The sequence below is a fragment of the Sciurus vulgaris genome (genome assembly GCF_902686455.1).
Source record: "Sciurus vulgaris genome assembly, chromosome: 8".
NCBI classification, from domain to species: domain Eukaryota; kingdom Metazoa; phylum Chordata; class Mammalia; order Rodentia; family Sciuridae; genus Sciurus; species Sciurus vulgaris.
In genome coordinates, this window is record NC_136468.1 from 55,159,650 (window position 1) to 55,179,665 (window position 20,016).

The following is a 20,016-nucleotide window of genomic DNA, read 5'->3' on the forward strand; positions in this document are numbered from 1 at the left end:
AGTGTGAGTGAAATAATGACTTACTAATGAGAAGCAAATAAATCTCATTTACATAGGTAAAGTTGGAGTTGGATAAAGTTTGAAACATTTTGATTTGTCTTTTAAAATAATTTTTTAAAAAATATTTGTTTTGATGAAACCAGTGAAAACACCAGTATCTCACTATACCCTGGGTAGGAAGTGGAAGTACTTGATAGGAAAGCAGAAATCTTAGTATGTTTTGTATGACATGCACCTTGGCGTAGGTTGCATTTAAATCTTACACTGTTTTGAAGGGGTAAATTTTTTGTTTTTTGTTATGCTGCAGAGGGTTACTTAGCTGTTTTCACACGGGGAAATAAGGGAGTACTTTTCTTTTTATATTTTTGTTTTTAAAATTTAATTTAACTTTCCTCATCAGAAAATTACCAACCCTACAGTTTCAGAGGTGTCAGTCCACAGACAGCTGACTCCATTACTCTGGGCCAAAGGTGAGGCAGAACATCAGGGTGGAAAAGTGTTAAAGAGGAAAACAGCTCAGGATATGGAACCAGGAAGCAGAGAGAGAAACTAGGCCTGGCTTACAGGGACAAAATAAATATCCCAATGGCACACCTCTGATGACCCACCTTCTCCAGTCATAACTTACCTGCCTGTAGTCTTCACCTGTTAATCCCTATTAGTGGATTAATGCACTGATTAGAATAAGGCTCTCATAACCCAATTATTTCACCTCTAAATGTTCTTGTATTGTTTCACACCTGAGCTTTTGGGGGACACCTTCGAGATGTAAAGACCTCCCATGTTCTTGGATAGGCAGAGTTAATACTGTCAAAATGGCCAAACTACCAAAGGCAATATACAGATTCAATGCAATCCCCATCAAAATATCAATGACATTCTTCACGGAACTAGAAAAAACAATCTTTAAATTCACTTGGAAGAATAAGAAACCCAGAATAGTCAAAGCAAGCCTGAGCAAGAACAATGCAGAAAGCATCACAATACCCAATCTCAAATTATACTACAGAGGTATAGTAACAAAAAAAGCATGGTATTGGCATCAAAATAGACATGAAGAAAAATGAAACAGAAGACAAGAGACAAACCCACATACTTACCGCCACCTGATACTCGAAAAATGTTAAAAATATGTTTTGGGGAAAAGATAGACTTTTTAACAAATGGTGCTGGGAAAACTGTATATACATATGTAGAAGAATGAAATTAGATCCCTATCTCTCACCCTGCACAAAAGTCAAATCAAAATGGATCACAGACTTAGGAAGTAGAAACCTTACAACTGCTAGATGAAAACAGTGTCAACACTTCATCATACAGGTGCAGCCACCAACTTTCTAAACAAGACCCTTAAGCTCAAGTATTCAAACTAAGAATCAATATGTGGGATACTATCAAATTTAAAAGCTTCTGCACAGCAAAGGAAATAATTAAGAGTGTCAAGAGAGAGCTTACGGAATGGAAGAAAATATTTGCTAGCTGATTGTCTGATGGGATCAATATCCAGCATATATAAAAAAACTAAAAAAAAAAAAAAATAGCACTGAAGAAACCCAAATAACCCAATCTACAAATGGTCAAAAAATTAAACAGACATTTATCAAAAGAAGAAACACAAATGGCCAACAAATATTTTTTAAAAAGTTCAATATCTCTAGCAATCAGGGAAATGCAAATCAAAACTACGCTACGATCTCACTCCAGTCAGAATGGAAGTCATCAAGAACACAAATAATAAATGCTGGCAAGGATGTGAAGAAAAAGATACACTGATCCACTGTTGGTGGGACTGCAAATTATTATAACCACTCTGGAAAGCAGTATGAAGATTCCTCAAAAAACTAGGACTGGAATCACCATAAGACCCTGTTATCTCACTCCTTGGTATTTATCTAAAAGTACTAAAATCAGCATACTATAGCAATACAGTCACTTCAATGTTTATAGCAGCACAATTCACAATAGCCAAATTACAAAAATCATCCCAGAACACCATCAATAGATGAATGGTCAAGAAATGTGGCCATAAACACACAATGAAGTTTTTCACTCAGTCATAAAGAAGAAGGATATTATGGCATTTGCTGGTAAATGGATGGAAATGGAGAAACTTCATGCTAAGTGAAATAAGCCAGACTCAGAAAAGCAAGGGTCAAATGTTTTCTCTCATATGTGGTAACTAGAGCAAAATAAGGGAGAGAAAGCAGGAGGGATCAGATTTCACAAAGGAATAGGGAAGATCAGTGAAATAGAGGAGATATCAGGGAGGGAAGGGAAAGGGGACGAAATGTGGAATGAATTTAACAAAATCACATTGTATGCACATGTAAATATACTATAGGAAATTTTACCTTTAAGTATATGTAGAAAGTACCAATCCAAAATAAATAAATAAATGAGTGAAAGGAAGATCAGCAGAAGGAGAATAGGGGGAAGGGGGAGGGGAAAAAAGGGGGACAAACAGAAATTGAAATCAAATTCCATGCATGTATGATCTTGTCAAAATGAACCCAACTATTATGTGTAACTATAGTGCTCTAATAAAAAAAGAGTTTAGAGGTTTTTCAAGATGGCGGCCTAGAGGGTGGCTGCATTTCATGTTGCTCCAGGACTCAGGATTCAAGAGAGGAGATATTGGGACGCTTGGGACCAACTCAAAGTAGCCGGGTGACTCTCACCCCCTGGGGGGGCATCCCGGATGGGACGGGGGTCCTGGAACGCAGGAAACTTTGTGAAGTAGAACTGCCGGCGAGACGCCCCTCCCCCCGCTGGAGCAGTGAACTCGGATAACTGGGAGCGCCTTAAAGGAGGCCGCTGGGCACAGCGCTGGGACTTGGAGCAGCCACTGGGGCTCCGGCGGCTGCCCGGGGGAGGAGTGGCGGGGAGAACTGTGTGGACTCAGGACACCGGGGCCTGCCCTGAGGAGGAGGAGAGGAGCGTGGCCACTTGGATTCGGAGAGACTGCACCAGAGCTGCAGGCGGTTGCCAGAGGAGAAGCCGCGCGGCGAGCTGTTTGGAATCAGAACGACGCTTCTGAACCCCGGGGCCTGCCCTGAGGACGAGGAGGAAGAGGAGCGGCCGCTTGGATTCGGGTGACTACACGGGAGCTACAGGCGGTTGCCAGAGAAGGGGCTGCGTGGCGAGCTGTTTGGACTCTGACCACTTCTGAACCCTGGGGCCTGCCCGGAGGAGTAGGAGAAGGAGGAGAAGGAGCGCGGCGGGTCCTTTGGACTCGCAGTGACTGCATTAGCGCTCCAGGCGGCTGCTCAGAGGAGAAGGCGAGTGGTGAGTTGTTTGGTCTTAAAGTGACAGCTCCTGAACACAGGGGGGCTGCCTGGAGGAGGAGCGTGGTGGGACGCTTGGTCTTGAGTGGCCGCACCAGAGCTCCGGGCGGTGCCCAGAGGACCCGTGCAGCGGGTCATGTGGATTCAGAGCCACTCAGAGGGACTGCTCCTGAACACCCGGGGGGTTATCTGGAGAAGGAGGAGGAACGGGGAGGGTCACTTCGACTCGGAGTGATTGATTGCCCCGGGCTACGGGTGGTTGGTGGGAGGAGGAGGCACGAAGTGAGTTTCTTGGACTCCTAGTGACCGCACCGGCATACTGGGCGGCTGTCTGGAGGAAGAGGCCTGTGGCGGGTCTCTGGGACTCAGAGCGATTGTTCGGGGCCACAGGTGGCTGCTCAGAGGAGGGGCCACGCAGCCAGGCGATTAGGTGCAGAACAGGGTCCCAGGATCTAGGAGGCTTCTGGGTGGAAGAGCCGCACAGAGACAGGCTTAGGGCAGAGCGAAGGTTCCAGGCCTATGGGCAAATTCTCTGAGGAGGGGCAGCCTAAGGAGATTCATCTGCGAAGGGTGAGGCTCCCAGGCCCAGGAGGTAGGGCCGGGCCCCTGGAAACTTTGCAGAGGAAGGCAGCCCAGCCCAGGCAGTAGCTGTAAATTGAGGGGAACCTCTAGGAGGAAACTGACCAGCGAGACCTCCCCACTGGGTGAGTCTTCCCTGCCTGGTGAGGTTTCCCCACAAGGACGGTAAAACCAGAGACACAGGCCCAAACAGGCCTTGCCTCAGCCCACAGCCTAGGTCCCCTTTGGATGACCATTGGTCAACAAGTGGAGGCACCTCTGCCCACTAGCAGGGAATATACCCCACCTGAAGGCCACCACTCCTAGAGAGGCAGCTTCCTTGTGGAGCACCGCATTATCAACTTCCTCCAAGACTTCAGCCTACTGAAGGCTAAGAGGGGATATATATAGAAATCTTCAGGGACATTGTAAATCAACAGAGGAAATCTGCAATATCTCAGCGGTCCACTGATATCTGAACAATATGAGAAAACAAGGAAAGAAAATGCTGCAAACAAATCTAGATGTTACATCAATAAAACCCAATGACAGCATGGCAGAAGAAATGACAGAAAAGGAGTTCAGAATGTACATAATTAAAATGATCAGAGAAGCAAACGATGAGATGAAAGAGCAAATGCAAGCATTGAATGATGAGATGAAAGAGCAAATGCAAGCATTGATTGATCGCACCAATCGACAGTTAAAAGAGCAAATACAGGAAGCAAAAGATCATTTCAATAAAGAGTTAGAGGTATTGAAAAAAAACCAAACAGAAATCCTTGACATGAAGGAAACAATAAACCAAATTAAGAACTCCATAGAAAGCATATCCAATAGGATAGTACACCTGGAAGACAGAACCTCAGACATTGAAGACAAAATATTTAACCTTGAAAACAAAGTTGAACAAACAGAGAAGATGGTAAGAAATCATGAACAGAATCTACAAGAACTATGGGATATCATGAAAAGGCCAAATTTAAGAATTATTGGGATTGAGGAAGGCCTAGAGAAACAAACCAAAGGAATGAACAACCTATTCAATGAAATAATATCAGAAAATTTCCCAAATCTGAAGAATGAAATGGAAAATCAAGTTCAAGAGGCTTACAGGACTCCAAATACACAAAATTACAACAGACCCACACCAAGGCACATTATAATGAAAATACCTAACATACAAAATAAAGACAGAATTTTAAAGGCTGTGAGAGAAAAGAACCAAATTACCTTCAGGGGGAAACCAATACGGATATCAGCAGATTTTTCAATCCAGACCCTAAAAGCTAGAAGGTCCTGGAACAACATTTTTCAAGCCCTGAAAGAAAATGGATGCCAACCAAGAATCTTATACCCAGCAAAACTTACCTTCAAATTTGACGATGAAATAAAATCCTTCCATGATAAACAAAAGCTAAAAGAATTTACAAAAAGAAAGCCAGCATTACAGAACATTCTCAACAAAATATTCCATGAGGAAGAGATGAAAAACAAAGAAGCAAATCAGCAAAGGGAGGAATTATCCTAAAGGAATTGTCAAATAAAGGAGGAAACAAGTTGTGTCAAACAAATAAATAAACAAAATTTTAAAAATGAACCAAATGACCGGGAAACCAAATCATTTCTCTATAATAACCCTGAATGTTAATGGCCTGAATTCATCAATCAAAAGACATAGACTGGCAGACTGGATTAAAAAGAAAGATCCAACAATATGTTGCCTGCAAGAGACTCACCTCATAGAAAAAGATACCCATAGATTAAAGGTGAAAGGATGGGGAAAAACATACCATGCACATGGACTCAGCAAAAAAGCTGGAGTATCCATCCTCATTTCCGATAATGTGGACTTCAAGCCAAAGTTAGTCAGAAGGGATAAAGAAGGTCATTTCATACTGCTTAAGGGAAGCATAAATCAGCAAGATATAACAATCATAAACATCTATGCCCCAAACAGTGGCTCATCTATGTATGTCAAACAAATCCTTCTCAATTTCAGAAACCAAATAGACCACAACACAATAATACTAGGTGATTTTAACACGCCGCTCTCACCACTGGACAGATCTTCCAGACAAAAATTGAACAAAGAAACCATAGATCTCAACAACACAATCAATAATTTAGACTTAACGGACATTTATAGAATATTCCATCCAACCAAGAGTGAATACACTTTCTTCTCAGCAGCACATGGATCCTTCTCTAAAATAGACCATATATTATGCCACAAAGCTAATGTTAGCAAATACAAGAAGATAGAGACACTAGCATGTATTCTATCAGATCATAATGGATTGAAGTTAGAAATAAATGAAAGAGTAAAACACAGAAACTATTCCAACATCTGGAGATTAAACAATATGCTATTATATGATGAATGGATAACAGAAGATATTAGGAAGGAAATTAAAAAATTCTTAGAGGTAAATGAGAACAAAGAAACATCATATCAAAATCTCTGGGACACTATGAAAGCAGTACTTAGAGGGAAATTTATTTCATGGAGCGCATTTAATAAAAGAAGTAAAACTCAACAAATAAAAAACCTAACACTACAGCTCAAAGCCTTAGAAAAAGAAGAACAGAACAGCACCAAAAGTAGTAGAAGACAGGAAATAGTTAAACTCAGAGCTGAAATCAATGAAATTGAAACAAAAGAAACAATACAAAAAATTGACAAAATAAATAGTTGGTTCTTCGAAAAAATAAACAAAATTGATAAACCTTTAGCCACACTAACAAAGAGAAGACGAGAGAAAACCCAAATCACTAAAATTTGGAATGAACAAGGAAATATCACAACAGACAGGATGGAAATACAAAACATAATTAGAAGCTATTTTGAAAATCTATACTCCAACAAAATAGAAAATATCGAAGACATCAACAGGTTTCTAGAGACATATGAATTGCCTAAACTGAATGAGGAGGACATAAACAATTTAAATAGACCAATTTCAAGTACTGAAATAGAAGAAGTCATCAAAAGCCTACCAACAAAGAAAAGTCCGGGACCAGATGGGTTCTCAGCCGAGTTCTACAAAACCTTTAAGGAAGAGCTCATTCCAATACTTCTCAAAGTATTCCATAAAATAGAAGAGGAGGGAACCCTCCCCAACTCATTCTATGAAGCCAATATCACACTGATACCTAAACCAGACAGAGACTCATCAAGGAAAGAAAATTTCAGACCAATATCCTTAATGAACATCGACGCAAAAATTCTCAACAAAATTTTAGCAAATCGCATACAAAAACATATTAAAAAGATAGTGCACCATGATCAAGTGGGTTTCATCCCAGGGATGCAAGGTTGGTTCAACATCAGGAAATCAATAAACGTAATTCACCATATTAATAGACTTAAAGTCAAGAATCACATGATTATTTCAATAGATGCAGAAAAAGCATTTGATAAAATACAGCACCCCTTCATGCTCAAAACACTAGAAAAAATAGGGATAGTGGGAACATTCCTTAATATTGTAAAGGCCATTTATGCTAAGCCCATGGCTAATATCATTCTAAATGGTGAAAAACTGAAAGCATTCCCCCTAAAAACTGGAACAAGGCAGGGATGCCCTCTTTCACCACTTCTATTCAACATCGTTCTTGAGACTCTGGCCAGAGCAATTAGACAAACCAAAGAAATTAAAGGGATACGAATTGGAAAAGAAGAACTCAAACTATCCCTGTTCGCTGATGACATGATTATATATTTAGAGGAACCTGGAAATTCCACCAGAAAACTCTTAGAACTCATAAGTGATTTCAGTAAAGTAGCAGGTTACAAGATCAATGCCCATAAATCCAACGCATTTTTATACATAAGTGATGAATCTTCAGAAAGAGAAATTAGGAAAACTACCCCATTCACAATAGCCTCGAAAAAAATAAAATACTTGGGAATCAATCTCACAAAAGAGGTGAAAGACCTCTACAATGAGAACTATACAACACTAAAGAAAGAAATTAAAGAACACCTTAGAAGATGGAAAGATCTTCCATGTTCTTGGATAGGAAGAATTAATATTGTCAAAATGGCCATACTACCTAAAGTGCTATACAAATTCAATGCAATTCCAATTAAAATCCCAATTGTGTACCTTACAGAAATAGAGCAAGCAATTATGAAATTCATCTGGAAGAATAAGAAACCCAGAATAGCTAAAGCAATCCTTAGCAGGAAGAGTGAAACAGGGGGTATTGCAATACCAGATCTTCAACTCTACTACAAAGCAATAGTAACAAAAACGGCATGGTATTGGTACCAAAATAGAAAGGTAGATCAATGGTACAGAATAGAGGACACGGACACAAACCCAAATAAATACAATTTTCTCATACTAGACAAAGGTGCCAAAAATATGCAATGGAGAAAAGATAGCCTCTTCAACAAATGGTGCTGGGAGAATTGGAAATCCATATGCAACAGAATGAAACTAAACCCATATCTCTCACCATGCACGAAACTAAACTCAAAATGGATTAAGGACCTCGGAATCAGACCAGAGACCCTGCAGATTATAGAAGAAAAAGTAGATCCAAATCTTCACCTTGTTGGTCTAGGACCAGACTTCCTTAACAGGACTCCCATAGCACAAGAAATAAAAGCTAGAATCAACCACTGGGATAGATTCAAACTAAAAAGCTTTCTCTCAGCAAAGGAAACTATCAGCAATGCGAAGAAAGAGCCTACAGAGTGGGAGAATATCTTTGCCAATCATACTTCAGATAGAGCACTAATCTCCAGAATCTATAAAGAACTCAAAAAACTCTACTCCAAGAATTCAAATAGTCCAGTCAACAAATGGGCTAAGGAAATGAATAGACACTTCACAGAAGAAGATCTACAAGCAATCAACAAACATATGGAAAAATGTTCAACATCTCTAGTAATAAGAGAAATGCAAATCAAAACCACCCTAAGATTCCATCTCACCCCAATTAGAATGGCGATTATCAAGAATACGAGCAACAACAGGTGTTGGCGAGGATGTGGGGAGAAAGGTACACTCATACACTGCTGGTGGGGCTGCAAATTAGTGCAGCCACTATGAAAAGCAGTGTGGAGATTCCTTAGAAAACTTGGAATGGAACCACCATTTGACCCAGCTATCCCACTCCTTGGCCTATACCCAAAGGACTTAAAATCTGCATACTACAGAAATACAGCCACATCAATGTTCATAGCTGCTCAATTCACAATAGCCAGACTGTGGAACCAACCTAGATGCCCTTCAATTGATGAGTGGATAAAGAAACTGTGGTATATATATACTATGGAATATTACTCAGCCATAAAGAATGATAAAATTATGACATTTGCAGGCAAATGGATGAAATTGGAGAATATCATGCTAAGTGAGATAAGCCAATCTCAAAAAGCCAAAGGACGAATGATATCGCTAATAAGTGGAGGATGACACATAATGGGGGGGAGGGAAGGGTTAGAGTTAGGGTTAGGGAGGGGGGCAAGTATGGAGGAAGGAACTACTGTATAGAGGGTAAAGAGGGGTGGGAGGGGTGGGGGGAAGGGAAAAAATAACAGAATGAATCAAACAACATTGCTCTATGTAAATTTATGATTACACAAATGGTATGCCTTTACGCCATGTACAAACAGAGAAACAACATGTATCCCATTTGTTTACAATAAAAAATAAAAATTAAAAAAAAAAAAAAAAGAGTTTAATATGGCTTCCAATATATCTATCCTGGGACACTTCCAATGGGTACTTAAGGCTAATGCACATGCAGCTGTTGTTGGGAAGTGTTCTGCTTATGTTGCTTAGGTCTCATTGGTTTATTGTGTTAAGCCTCTAATTCTTTCCATATCTTTTACCTGGTTTTAGTCATTACTTCAAAGGGTACTGAAGTCTCCAACTACTATTGCAAAACCATTTCTCTTTTTATTTTTTTGCTTTGTCTATTTGGAAGACCAGTCATTAGATGCATAACAATATTTATCACCTATCTGTTCTTGCAGCATGAACCTTTTATTAGTATAAAGTCCTTTGTCTCTTATAACCTTTTTTGCTTTAAAGCTTCTTTTTCCTTATATTAGCACACCATACTTGTTCTCTTTTGGTTGCTATTTGCTTAAAACCTTTCCCCATCAGTTTGTAACTTTTGATGTAAAGTGAGCTTCTTACAAATAGCATATAGTTGGATCACATGGTTTATTCTTCCAATCTGTCTTTTGATTAGAGTTTAATCTACTTACACTTAATTACTGATAAGGACAGACTTCTGTCTTTTGATAAACTGTTTCCTATATGCCTTATGGTTTTCTTTGTCCCTCTTTTACTGAATTACTATCTTCTTTTGTGTTTAGTCAAATTTTTGGTGTGCACTGTTTCAATTTCTTTCTTGTTTCCTTTTGTAAATATTCTGTAGATATTTTCTTTGTGTTTACCATGCAGGCTACATTTCATATCTTAAGCTTATAATACTCTAATCTGAGTTACATCAAATTCAATAATATATAAAAACTCTGCTCATAGGAGCAGTCTGCCCTCATCCTTTTAATTATCCATGTTTCAAAATTTCATCTACACATTTTGTACCTCAAAATATAATCTAATAGTTTTCTAAAGTGTGCTAGTCTTATAAATTACATAAAAAACAAATGTGTGGTTATTAGCCAACGATAAAATACTATCTTTTAGACTAATTATTTTTTAAAAACATCAGTCTCTTAAATCATGTAGAAAATAAAAATCTTTCTAAGTCTGGTTTATTTTTCTTAACACAATTTCCAGTTCCATTCATTTTCCAGCAAATGACATGATTTCATTTTCTTTATGAATGAATAATACTCCGTTGTACATATATGCACCATATTTTCTTTACCCATTCATTTGTTGATGGGCATCTAGGCTGAGAATCCCAATTTCTTTCTCATTTTTTAAGACTATTTTTGCAGGACATAGCTTTTTAGAGTCGATAGGGTTTTGTTTTTTGTTTGTTTTTTTTTTTTTTAAAGCACTTTAAATATATTGGCCCACTGACTTCTGGCCTCCAGAGCTTCCGGTGAGAAGTATGCTGAAAATCTTACTGAGGATCCTTAATATATGAGAAATTACTTTTTTTCTTGCTTTTTTCTATATTTCCTTTGTCCTTCAAAAGTCTGCTTGTAATGTGCATTGGTGTAGATTTTTTAAAAATTTTTATTTGTTCCTTTCAGTTATATATGACAGTAGAATGTATTTTGGCATATCATACATACATGGAGTATAACTTCCCATTTTTGTGGTTACGCTGGACATATATGATATGGAGTTACAGTGGACATATATTCATATATGAACATACAGGAAAGTTATGTCTGATTCATTCTACTGTCTTTCCCATTCCTATTCCCCATTCCTTCTCCCAACTACCCCCTACCCAATCCAGTGAACCCTGACTCCTTCCTCCCCTCAGCCTATTGTGAGACAGCATCCACATATCAGAGAGAACATTCAGCCTTCAGTTTTTTGGGATTGGCTATTTTACTTAACACGAGATAGTCTCTCTCCAGGTCCATCCATTTACTGGCAAATGCCATAATTTCATTCTTCTTTATGGCTGAGTAATATTCCATTGTGTTACATGGTACCATGTTTTCTTTATCCATTCATCTGTTGGAGGGTACCTAGGTTGTTCCATAACTGTGGTGTAGATTTCTGAGTTCATCTAACCTGAAGCTCACTGAGCTTCTCAATGTTTATATTCAAGTTTTTCACCAAACCTGTGGAGTCTTTAGCCATGTTTCTTCAAGTATTCTCTTTTCCCCTTAATCTCCCTCTTCTCCTAAAGATATTCCCACAGAACATCTTTTGGTCAGCTCGATGTTGTTCCACAGGTGCATTACGGACTCTGTTTCCTTCAATCTTTTTTTTTTCCTTTCTTTTCCTCAGACTTGATAACTTCCATTGTCTATTTTCATGTTCACTGATCCTTTCTTCTGCCTGTTCAAATCTGCTGTTGAATTCCCCTAGTGAATTTTTCATTTACGTTATTGTACTTCTCAGCTTCAGAATTCCATTTTTCTCTTCACTGATATTTTCCTTTTGCCTTCCACACCATTTTCTTTACTTTCTCCACATCTTTTATTTTTATGAACATCTTTAAGACTTGTTTTAGATGGCATGGAGGTATATGCTTGTAATCTCAGCAACTTGGGGAAACTGAGTTTGGCAGATAAAAAGTTCTATGCCAGCCTCAGTAACTGCTGCAAGGCTCTGTCTCAAATTGAAGAATACAAAGGACTGGAGATATAGCTTAGTGGGATAGCACTCCTGGGTTCTATCCCAGGTGCCAAAAATCAAACCAAATCAACCAAACACAGTTATTTTAAAATCTTTCTCATGAAGACAACATCAGGTCTTTTCTGGGGACAATTTCTACTGTCATTTTTTTTTTCCTTGAATGGACCATAATTTTCCTGTTTCTTTATGCCCTCTGATTTTTTTTGTTGTTGTTGTTGAAAAACTGTACATGTGAATCTAACAATGTGGTAACTCAGAAAATCAGAAGCTATTTTCTTTCCATGGTTTGCTATTCTTTTGTTATTGTTTTATTATTGTTGTTAGAGGATGTTTGTGCAGAGCATCAGCCTGATACACAAACTTAAGATCTTCTCTATGATCATTTTCTCTTGGTATGCAAGATAACTTTCTATTTTTTCCCATACACTTAGTTGTTTTGAATGTCCTTGTCTTTAATGACTGATTAAAGGAGAAGAAGAAAATTAAGGGGTTGTGAGGAAGGATGCCCCTCAAGTCCCCTGGAAACCTCTTCAGTCAGAGGTGGAAGGTCCTGAAACAATGGAAGAGAGGTGCAACAGCAATGACCCTCCACATACCACGTCTTTGTTTGCACGTCTGTGATCAGGAGCAACAACCAGTGACCAAAGCCAAAGTCCCTAGGTGGGAGGATAAGGTATTTTTTGATCACCTGGACTCCAGGAGCTGTGTGCATACTGCTTCAGAACACCTGCATGGCTACCCACTAGAGGGTTGGAGGAGGGGCATGGGTATATGCTACTGTGCTAAAAACTGAAATTTAACATCTAAACCTTCCTCTAGAAACCTTTGATAAATTATAAAGTTCTAAAATAGTTACATTAGACAGATTCTGCCAATATAATTGTTGTCTAGGTGGGCAGATTCCTGATGCTTCCTACTCTAACATCTTCTCAGAACCCTTTTTTATAAAAGTTGATTAAAATCTAAAGATTTAAAATAACTTCACAGAAATAATATGATAACAATATATGTATTTTTTATAAATTGTAATTTAGAGAGGCTTCTTTTTTCATGTACTCAAGGTAAAGCATTTGCATAACAAAGATGCCAAAAGTGAGTCTTTTTTTTCTTTTTTAATGAGTCACTCACTTCTCAATGAAATGCCACATTGTAGTCCCATCTGCTGGTAGGCCCCAGACTCAAATATATGGACATCTGCTCTGTAGGAGATTTTGCAGTTTTAATGGAACACATCACAACTAAAAGCAAAGAAATACCATTCATATCAAATTAGTACCCTTTCCTAATTTAGTAACCTAATTTCCCATTAATACCCAAGCAAATACAATAGAACATGATTTACCTACCAGGTATCTGGCTTTTTCTCTGATGACTGCATTTTCTTAATATTTTTGTCCTTATATGGCAATGGAGTATATATTCTACATCAACATGATTATAATTTAAAATTTTAATAACAATTGTTACCTGCCAAAATATATACAAGACCAGATGACTAGAAACTGTCATAATTTATCCATTTCTAAGTGAGCCATGATGACAAAGGGAACAATGGAAGCAGGTCTTGTCAGGATGTCTAAACACATACTATCTTGAAGGAGACCAGCTCTCTCTCAGGTATTCAGATTTTGCACATTGTTCTGTGGTTGTCTATTCCTAAGGTTTTCTATGCATGTTTTATTAAGAGGTCATTTGTGTAGCAGATCATCTAGCTGAGGGTCTAAACCTGTGTATGTTGACAATCCTCCCTTTTATATATGGCTAAGAACTGTCATAATTTATCTACTTTTAAGTGAGTCATGACTCTTTGAATAGCAATGTGATTAATAATGTTAATCTATCTACCTCACATGCAAGTCCCTTATAAAAAGAGATCATGCCTTATTCTCTGTATTCTCAGCTACTAGTGAGATCCCAAGCACAAAGTTTATGTTTAAATGTTTTTTGAGTGGAAATAAATTCAAAAGTGAAGTTTCCCACTAGTTAGCATAAATAAATATGACAATTAAAAGGCTACAAGTGGAACACATTTCATATCTTAAACTTTCTATATACTGATTCAACATATAAGTAATACTTTAAGCTTGGTTATGTTTATTTTATTGAATAAAATTTAATATGTAAAATGAAGTTAAAAGTTACTGACGCATAAAATTGACCTGTAGCACAGATTTCAAGACGTGAGAATCAAATCTAGAATAATGCTATATATCCCAATGAAGTAACAGTATTCCTAATCATATATGCAGATTTTGAATGGTTCAATATTTAAAAATTCTACCAACTATAAACTTATTCAATTGTACCTTTGTCAGTATCTTTGTAAAATACTCCAAATCAGTATTTTATCAAACATGAATGAAAAAAGAATTATAGTTACAAGTGACACCTGTTAAATAGTAAGGAAACATGTATGTTTCCCTCACACTGGTATACACAAATACACACCATGATTTTAAACATAACCCAAATGTCATTTAGAAATTACAACTCAAAATGAATTTGAAACTCAGGAATAATACAATCAAGTCCAAATTCTTTGTTGATCTGTAGCATCCTGAAATGAAAAAGTAAACCACCTATAATTTCCTATTTATCTTTCTGCATGAATAAATGAAAGATATTTCATAATCTTAAAACAAACTTAACCAAAGCAAAAGAATAAATTGAATATTTTTAAATATCTTCTATTTCCTAGTTGTATTCCTAGTTATACTTAACATTTAATTATCTACAAAGTGAATATTATTTATCTCTCAGAGATGAAGAAGCAGAGGCTTCAAGATATTAATTAATTTAAGGCAGAGCCTAAAACTGCCAGTGTAAAGTCATTATCTGGACAGTTCTGATTTATAAGAAAGTTTTAGGATGCTTCTCTTCTACTCCACAGTAGCTTGTATTCTATCACCAAAACTAAAAAAAGTTCAGATTTTATGAGTATTCAAAGAATAATCAGAGAATAATGATATTTCAAAATACGAATAATCATTAAGAATTTTTTAAAAAGTATATAACAAAGGATTTAAATGACCAGGAAAAGATAACATAATGTAAAAACAAATATTACATGCCTCATATTCTATCTCTTAACATTCCTTTTCTGAATTTTTCATTGATACACTTAAAATTTTAATCCTCTTTGGGCCACTTTTATCTTCTCAGGATGAACCAAGGGAATTTCAATGCCCAGCTTTGATTGGAGGACTTTAGAACTCTTTGTAAAACAAAAAAAAAAAAAAAAACTTAGCGACATTAAGGGGCAAAAAATGTTCACTTTCTTCCCAGCTACAAAAACAACCATGTTATTTCACATATTGAAGCTAATTTTGACAAACTAGTGAACTGTGACCATTCATAAATGAATTTATCTTATTCTCCTGTTCAGTAGTCTTTAAGATAGTTTTTATAACAAAGGAATCTTTTTGGACAACAATTTACACTATCTAGAGATTGTAGTCATTATTATAGAATGTAAATCTTTAATGTATAAAATCAAGAAAATAGTCTAATCTGAATAATGGCCAAAATTTGTATTCACTGCCCTATTAATATTTTTAGTTAAAATCTTAAAGGTATTAAACAATCAGATTCCTTTGCAAAATCAAAAGGATCAATGACGTTTTTCTATCATGGAAGTATGATAAAACTGTAACTTTCGTGAAGTATTTTCTCAAACTAAAACTTTTTGAGTCTTCATTTATATTAAATTATCAAAAGTTAAATAATTTAGATCTATTAAAATTCAATCTTCAAATACAATATCTTTGGACAAAACAAAAACTGTGTAATCATTTTTAGGTTATAAGCATTTAGGTAAACTACCAGTATTACTTTATAAAAGAAAATGAAATTATCTTCTTGATCTTTTAATTGTAAAGGAATAACCAGAAAACTCTATTGTTTGGCTCTTGATGTTTTTTTCTCCCGGCTTAATAGAGTGAGGGGTATGAAAGGTGTTGGCCTTCTCCTCAACGAGTGATACCCTACAAGATAAAACCTCTTTGCAGTATCAGAAAAAACAGAAGAGGTCATACTGGCATAATTCTTTTCCTCAAGATACAAATTCCTAGCAAATACTGTTTTTTTTACTTGACAAAACTTTTTATTAAACACCCATCTTTTATATTTAGACTCAAAGTATCTCCTTACGTATTACTTGTTAGTTACAAAAAAACAATAGTAACAATACAAAAAAGAAAAATACATATCCAAATGATTAAAATTAATGTTGCCAACAAAGGGCCAACACCTTTCCTTAGCCTCCACACACCTGAAGAAACATACCACTGATGCATCCTAGCCAAAATGGATAAGCTCATTCTAGTAACAAGGAAAAAGCAAACAAACATAAAAGATGCAAAATTACTGGACCATATTCTTAAAAATATTAACCTCATGTAAGACAAGGACTGAGAAACTGTTCTATGATAAAATGACTGAAGAGACCCACAACCAAACATAAAACATGACCTTGAGCTGGATCTGATACCAGCAAAATAAAAGTCGCAAAAAGGGACGATGTTTAAACAATTGATGAAACTAGAATATGAATTATATATAAGATGAAAGTATTAAATCAACTTAAATTTCTTAAATTTATTAGTGAACTGCAGTTATGTATGAGAATATCTGTGTTCTTCAGAAGGACGACACTAAAGCATTAAGGTACAAAGAGTTTTGATGGATGCAACCTCTCAAGTGGTTAAAAATATGTACGTGTATAAAAAGAAAAGGGAGAATTATAAAGCAAAATATTAAAAGAAGATATGGAAATTCTATATACTATCCTAAAAGCTTTTCTGAAAGTTTGAAATTATTTCAAAATTAAAAAACTAAAAATCATTCCTTAAGATTAAAAAGCATTAATGTGAAGATTTTCACTATAAACAATAAATAAAAGCAGTGTGAGAGAATGATGTAATTAGTACAAATGATTCAAAGGATGACAAGTTAAGGAGCTTGTTTTATCAGAAAGCCAATATAATACACTACAGTTTTCTTCATTAAAAAAAGTCTAGCTACAAAAAAGAGTAAGCTATACTAAACTGCACATGATATTCTGGAGCAACTTGAGAACAGTTTATACATCTTGGTTGCATTTTGAGTAGCACTGGTCTAATATATCATCTTTTTGCAATATGTCAGTCAAAAATAACTTATTCAACTAAATAAGTACTTAAAAATTATACATTTTCATTTGGAAGAACATACACCCAGTTATAACAGTTAATTGTGTGTGGTACAACTGAAGGTGAGTTTTATTTTGTTCTGTATTTTCTGGTGTTTCTATAATAAATATAGATTATTTTTGTAGTAAGAAAAGCAAAAGTAAACATTTAAAAATTATAAGTGAAAAGAATTTAAGAGCCATCATATTTCTAGAAATTCAAATCCTATAGCAAAATATATTTTGTCCTAATGTTTACATGTTGCCAATTTTCTTTTCTAAAAAGATCTCACTTACAGCTGATCTTGAAGCTCCACAATTATATATTCTAATTGCTCCTTCTCTAATTTATGGGCCAGTTCAGAATCTTCAATTCTTTGAAGTAGTAGTTTATTCTGGGAGACAGATTTAGACAGTTCGTTCTCTCGAAGTCGTAAGAGTTCTTCAAGATACCCCTGGAAAAACAATATCACTGAGATAACAGCAAAGACCCTGAAGACAAATGCTGAGTAGCTTAAGTCTCATTTCTATTTCTTATAATAAAATAAAGTTTACTAATGAATTAGTAAAAAAATGTTTTTAATTGAAAACAAAAATTTAACACATATTCTCCATTCTTCCCTAAAGTCTAAGGAAATATATTTACAATTTAAGAAAAATTTTAAGTTAAAACATAATTTCCAAGCTCATAAGTACATACCTCCTACTTCAAGATACATACCTAATTATAGAATGCCCAATCAGAAAGCTTCCTCTTTGTGAACATTTTTTTAAATGCAGATATTAACATTTTAGTATTGACATGTTAGTGGGAGGCAGTATAATGCTTTTGTTAGACCTGCACGCTTATGGATTGTCCAGTATCATTCCAGATTTACCAGTTATTAGCTATGGGTCCGTAAGCAAGTTACTTAATCTCTCTGTTACAGTTTCATCTCCTAAAAAAGTGGGAACAACGTGAGTACCTAGTTAGGAGTACTAAATGAGTCAAATATGCAAACTGCTTTACAAACAGTCTGCTACATCATATATGATATGTAATTACTAGTTATTACTACTAACAAACAGCTAACAGATATGAGACTTCGATCTCTTATCCTTTTACTCACTTCCTCTTAATTGTTCTACTTTCTGTGAAACTTTATTAAATGTATCATCTAAATTTTTGTGCTGAAATCTTAAATCAGACATTTTAATTTTCAATAGCTCTTTCATATTTTCTGATTATTCCTGTGTCTGGGGGCAGGGGTGGGGATTAAACCCTGGGCTGCACATGCTAAGCACATACTCTACCACTGAATTAACCTCAGCCCCATTCTATTTTTAGTTTCAATGTGCTTTCAACTTCTGAGGATATTGATCAGGATCTTTTCTTTGTTGTTTTTGTTATTCTTATAGATCACTATATGGTATCCTACTCATGTGTCACCAACTGTTTCAGCTCTTTTAGCTTTAGGATACCTGCTAATATTAACTCATATTATTTCCCCCTCACAAACTGATTTTCCATTCTTTTTTCCTGGCAATTCTCAAACATTAATTTTTCCATACTAAAATCTCAAAAACTACTTCTTAACGTAAACTATGTAAATATTTTCAAACAATATTTAAAGAATAATTATATTTACCACTCAGATCAATCAGCATGCTTTTTAAGAGCCAATGCCAGGTCCTTTTTAAATTATACTCTTCTGCCTCTTCTGCAAGTATAACAATATCCTGAGATTTGTGTTTATCATCCCTTGCTTTTCTTACTAGTTTTATGACATATGTCATCTCAAATAATATATTTCAGTTTCCCCGAGTTTTGTGGATATTCTTTGAAATTTAGGTGTTTTTTTTTTCCTTGTCTACATTGATGAGTCTAGCTTACTCTCAATACTTGTATGAATTGCAATTTACAGACAATGGTCATTTGGATTATTTTCAGTTTTTCATAATATAAACAATACTGCTGTGAATCCATTCACAGTTACATGTTTCCTGATACACACATCCAGTAGTTTCTAGGAAACATGCCTAGGAGCAGAATTGCTGCACCACACGTACCAGATAATGTCAAATTGTTTCTTATAATTGCTTTTGTTTTATATAATCATATTTTTACCTGATATTATATTCACATGACCTTATTACTATTAAATTTATATTGGATTCATTTAATTTTTTGAAGAATTTTTTGTTCTGTTCTCAGGAACAGTAAGTATAAAATCAGGATCACTGACTTTAGAAAATTTGTTAGAATTTACCTCAAAACCATACAAGTCTGATGATTATTTTGGTAACAGGTAGATAGATTTTTTAGACTATTCAATTCTTAAAATGATTATGGGTCTACCAATTTTGATAAATAATATTTAAAGAAACTCTTCATTTAGTTTTATAAGGCACTAACATAAAATGGGTTACTCTTTCCTTTTTGGGGGGGAAACGGTACCAGGGATTGAATCCAGGGGTGCTTAACCACTAAGTCACATCCCTAGCCCTTTTTATTTTTTATTTTGGGACAGGGTTTCACTAAATTGCTGAGGGCCTGGTTAAATTGCTGAGGCTGGCCTTAAGCTTGCTATCTTCCTGTCTCAGGCTCCCAAGAAGTTGGGATTACAGGCACATGCCATCATTTTTGGGTAGGTTTCTGCTGCTTTTATAGGTATGTCATTTATTTTTTTATTCTTAAAATTGTCTATCTGTGCCTTAACTTTTATAAAAATCATTCTTGCTAAGATTTATCACTTTTGCTAGTTGT

The 20,016-nt window shown here is 35.9% G+C and overlaps 1 protein-coding gene across 4 annotated transcripts in view; it reads right to left on the reverse strand.

Moving 5' to 3' along the window:
- RUNDC3B (RUN domain containing 3B) overlaps window positions 1-20,016 on the reverse strand; it is a 151,425-nt gene that overhangs the window by 40,892 nt on the left and 90,517 nt on the right. For all 4 annotated transcript variants that reach the window (XM_079151713.1, XM_079151715.1, XM_079151716.1 and 1 more), the window contains one exon: window positions 17,568-17,725. In XM_079151713.1, coding sequence (XP_079007839.1) covers window positions 17,568-17,725 — 158 coding nt within the window. The remainder of the gene's footprint in view (window positions 1-17,567; window positions 17,726-20,016) is intronic.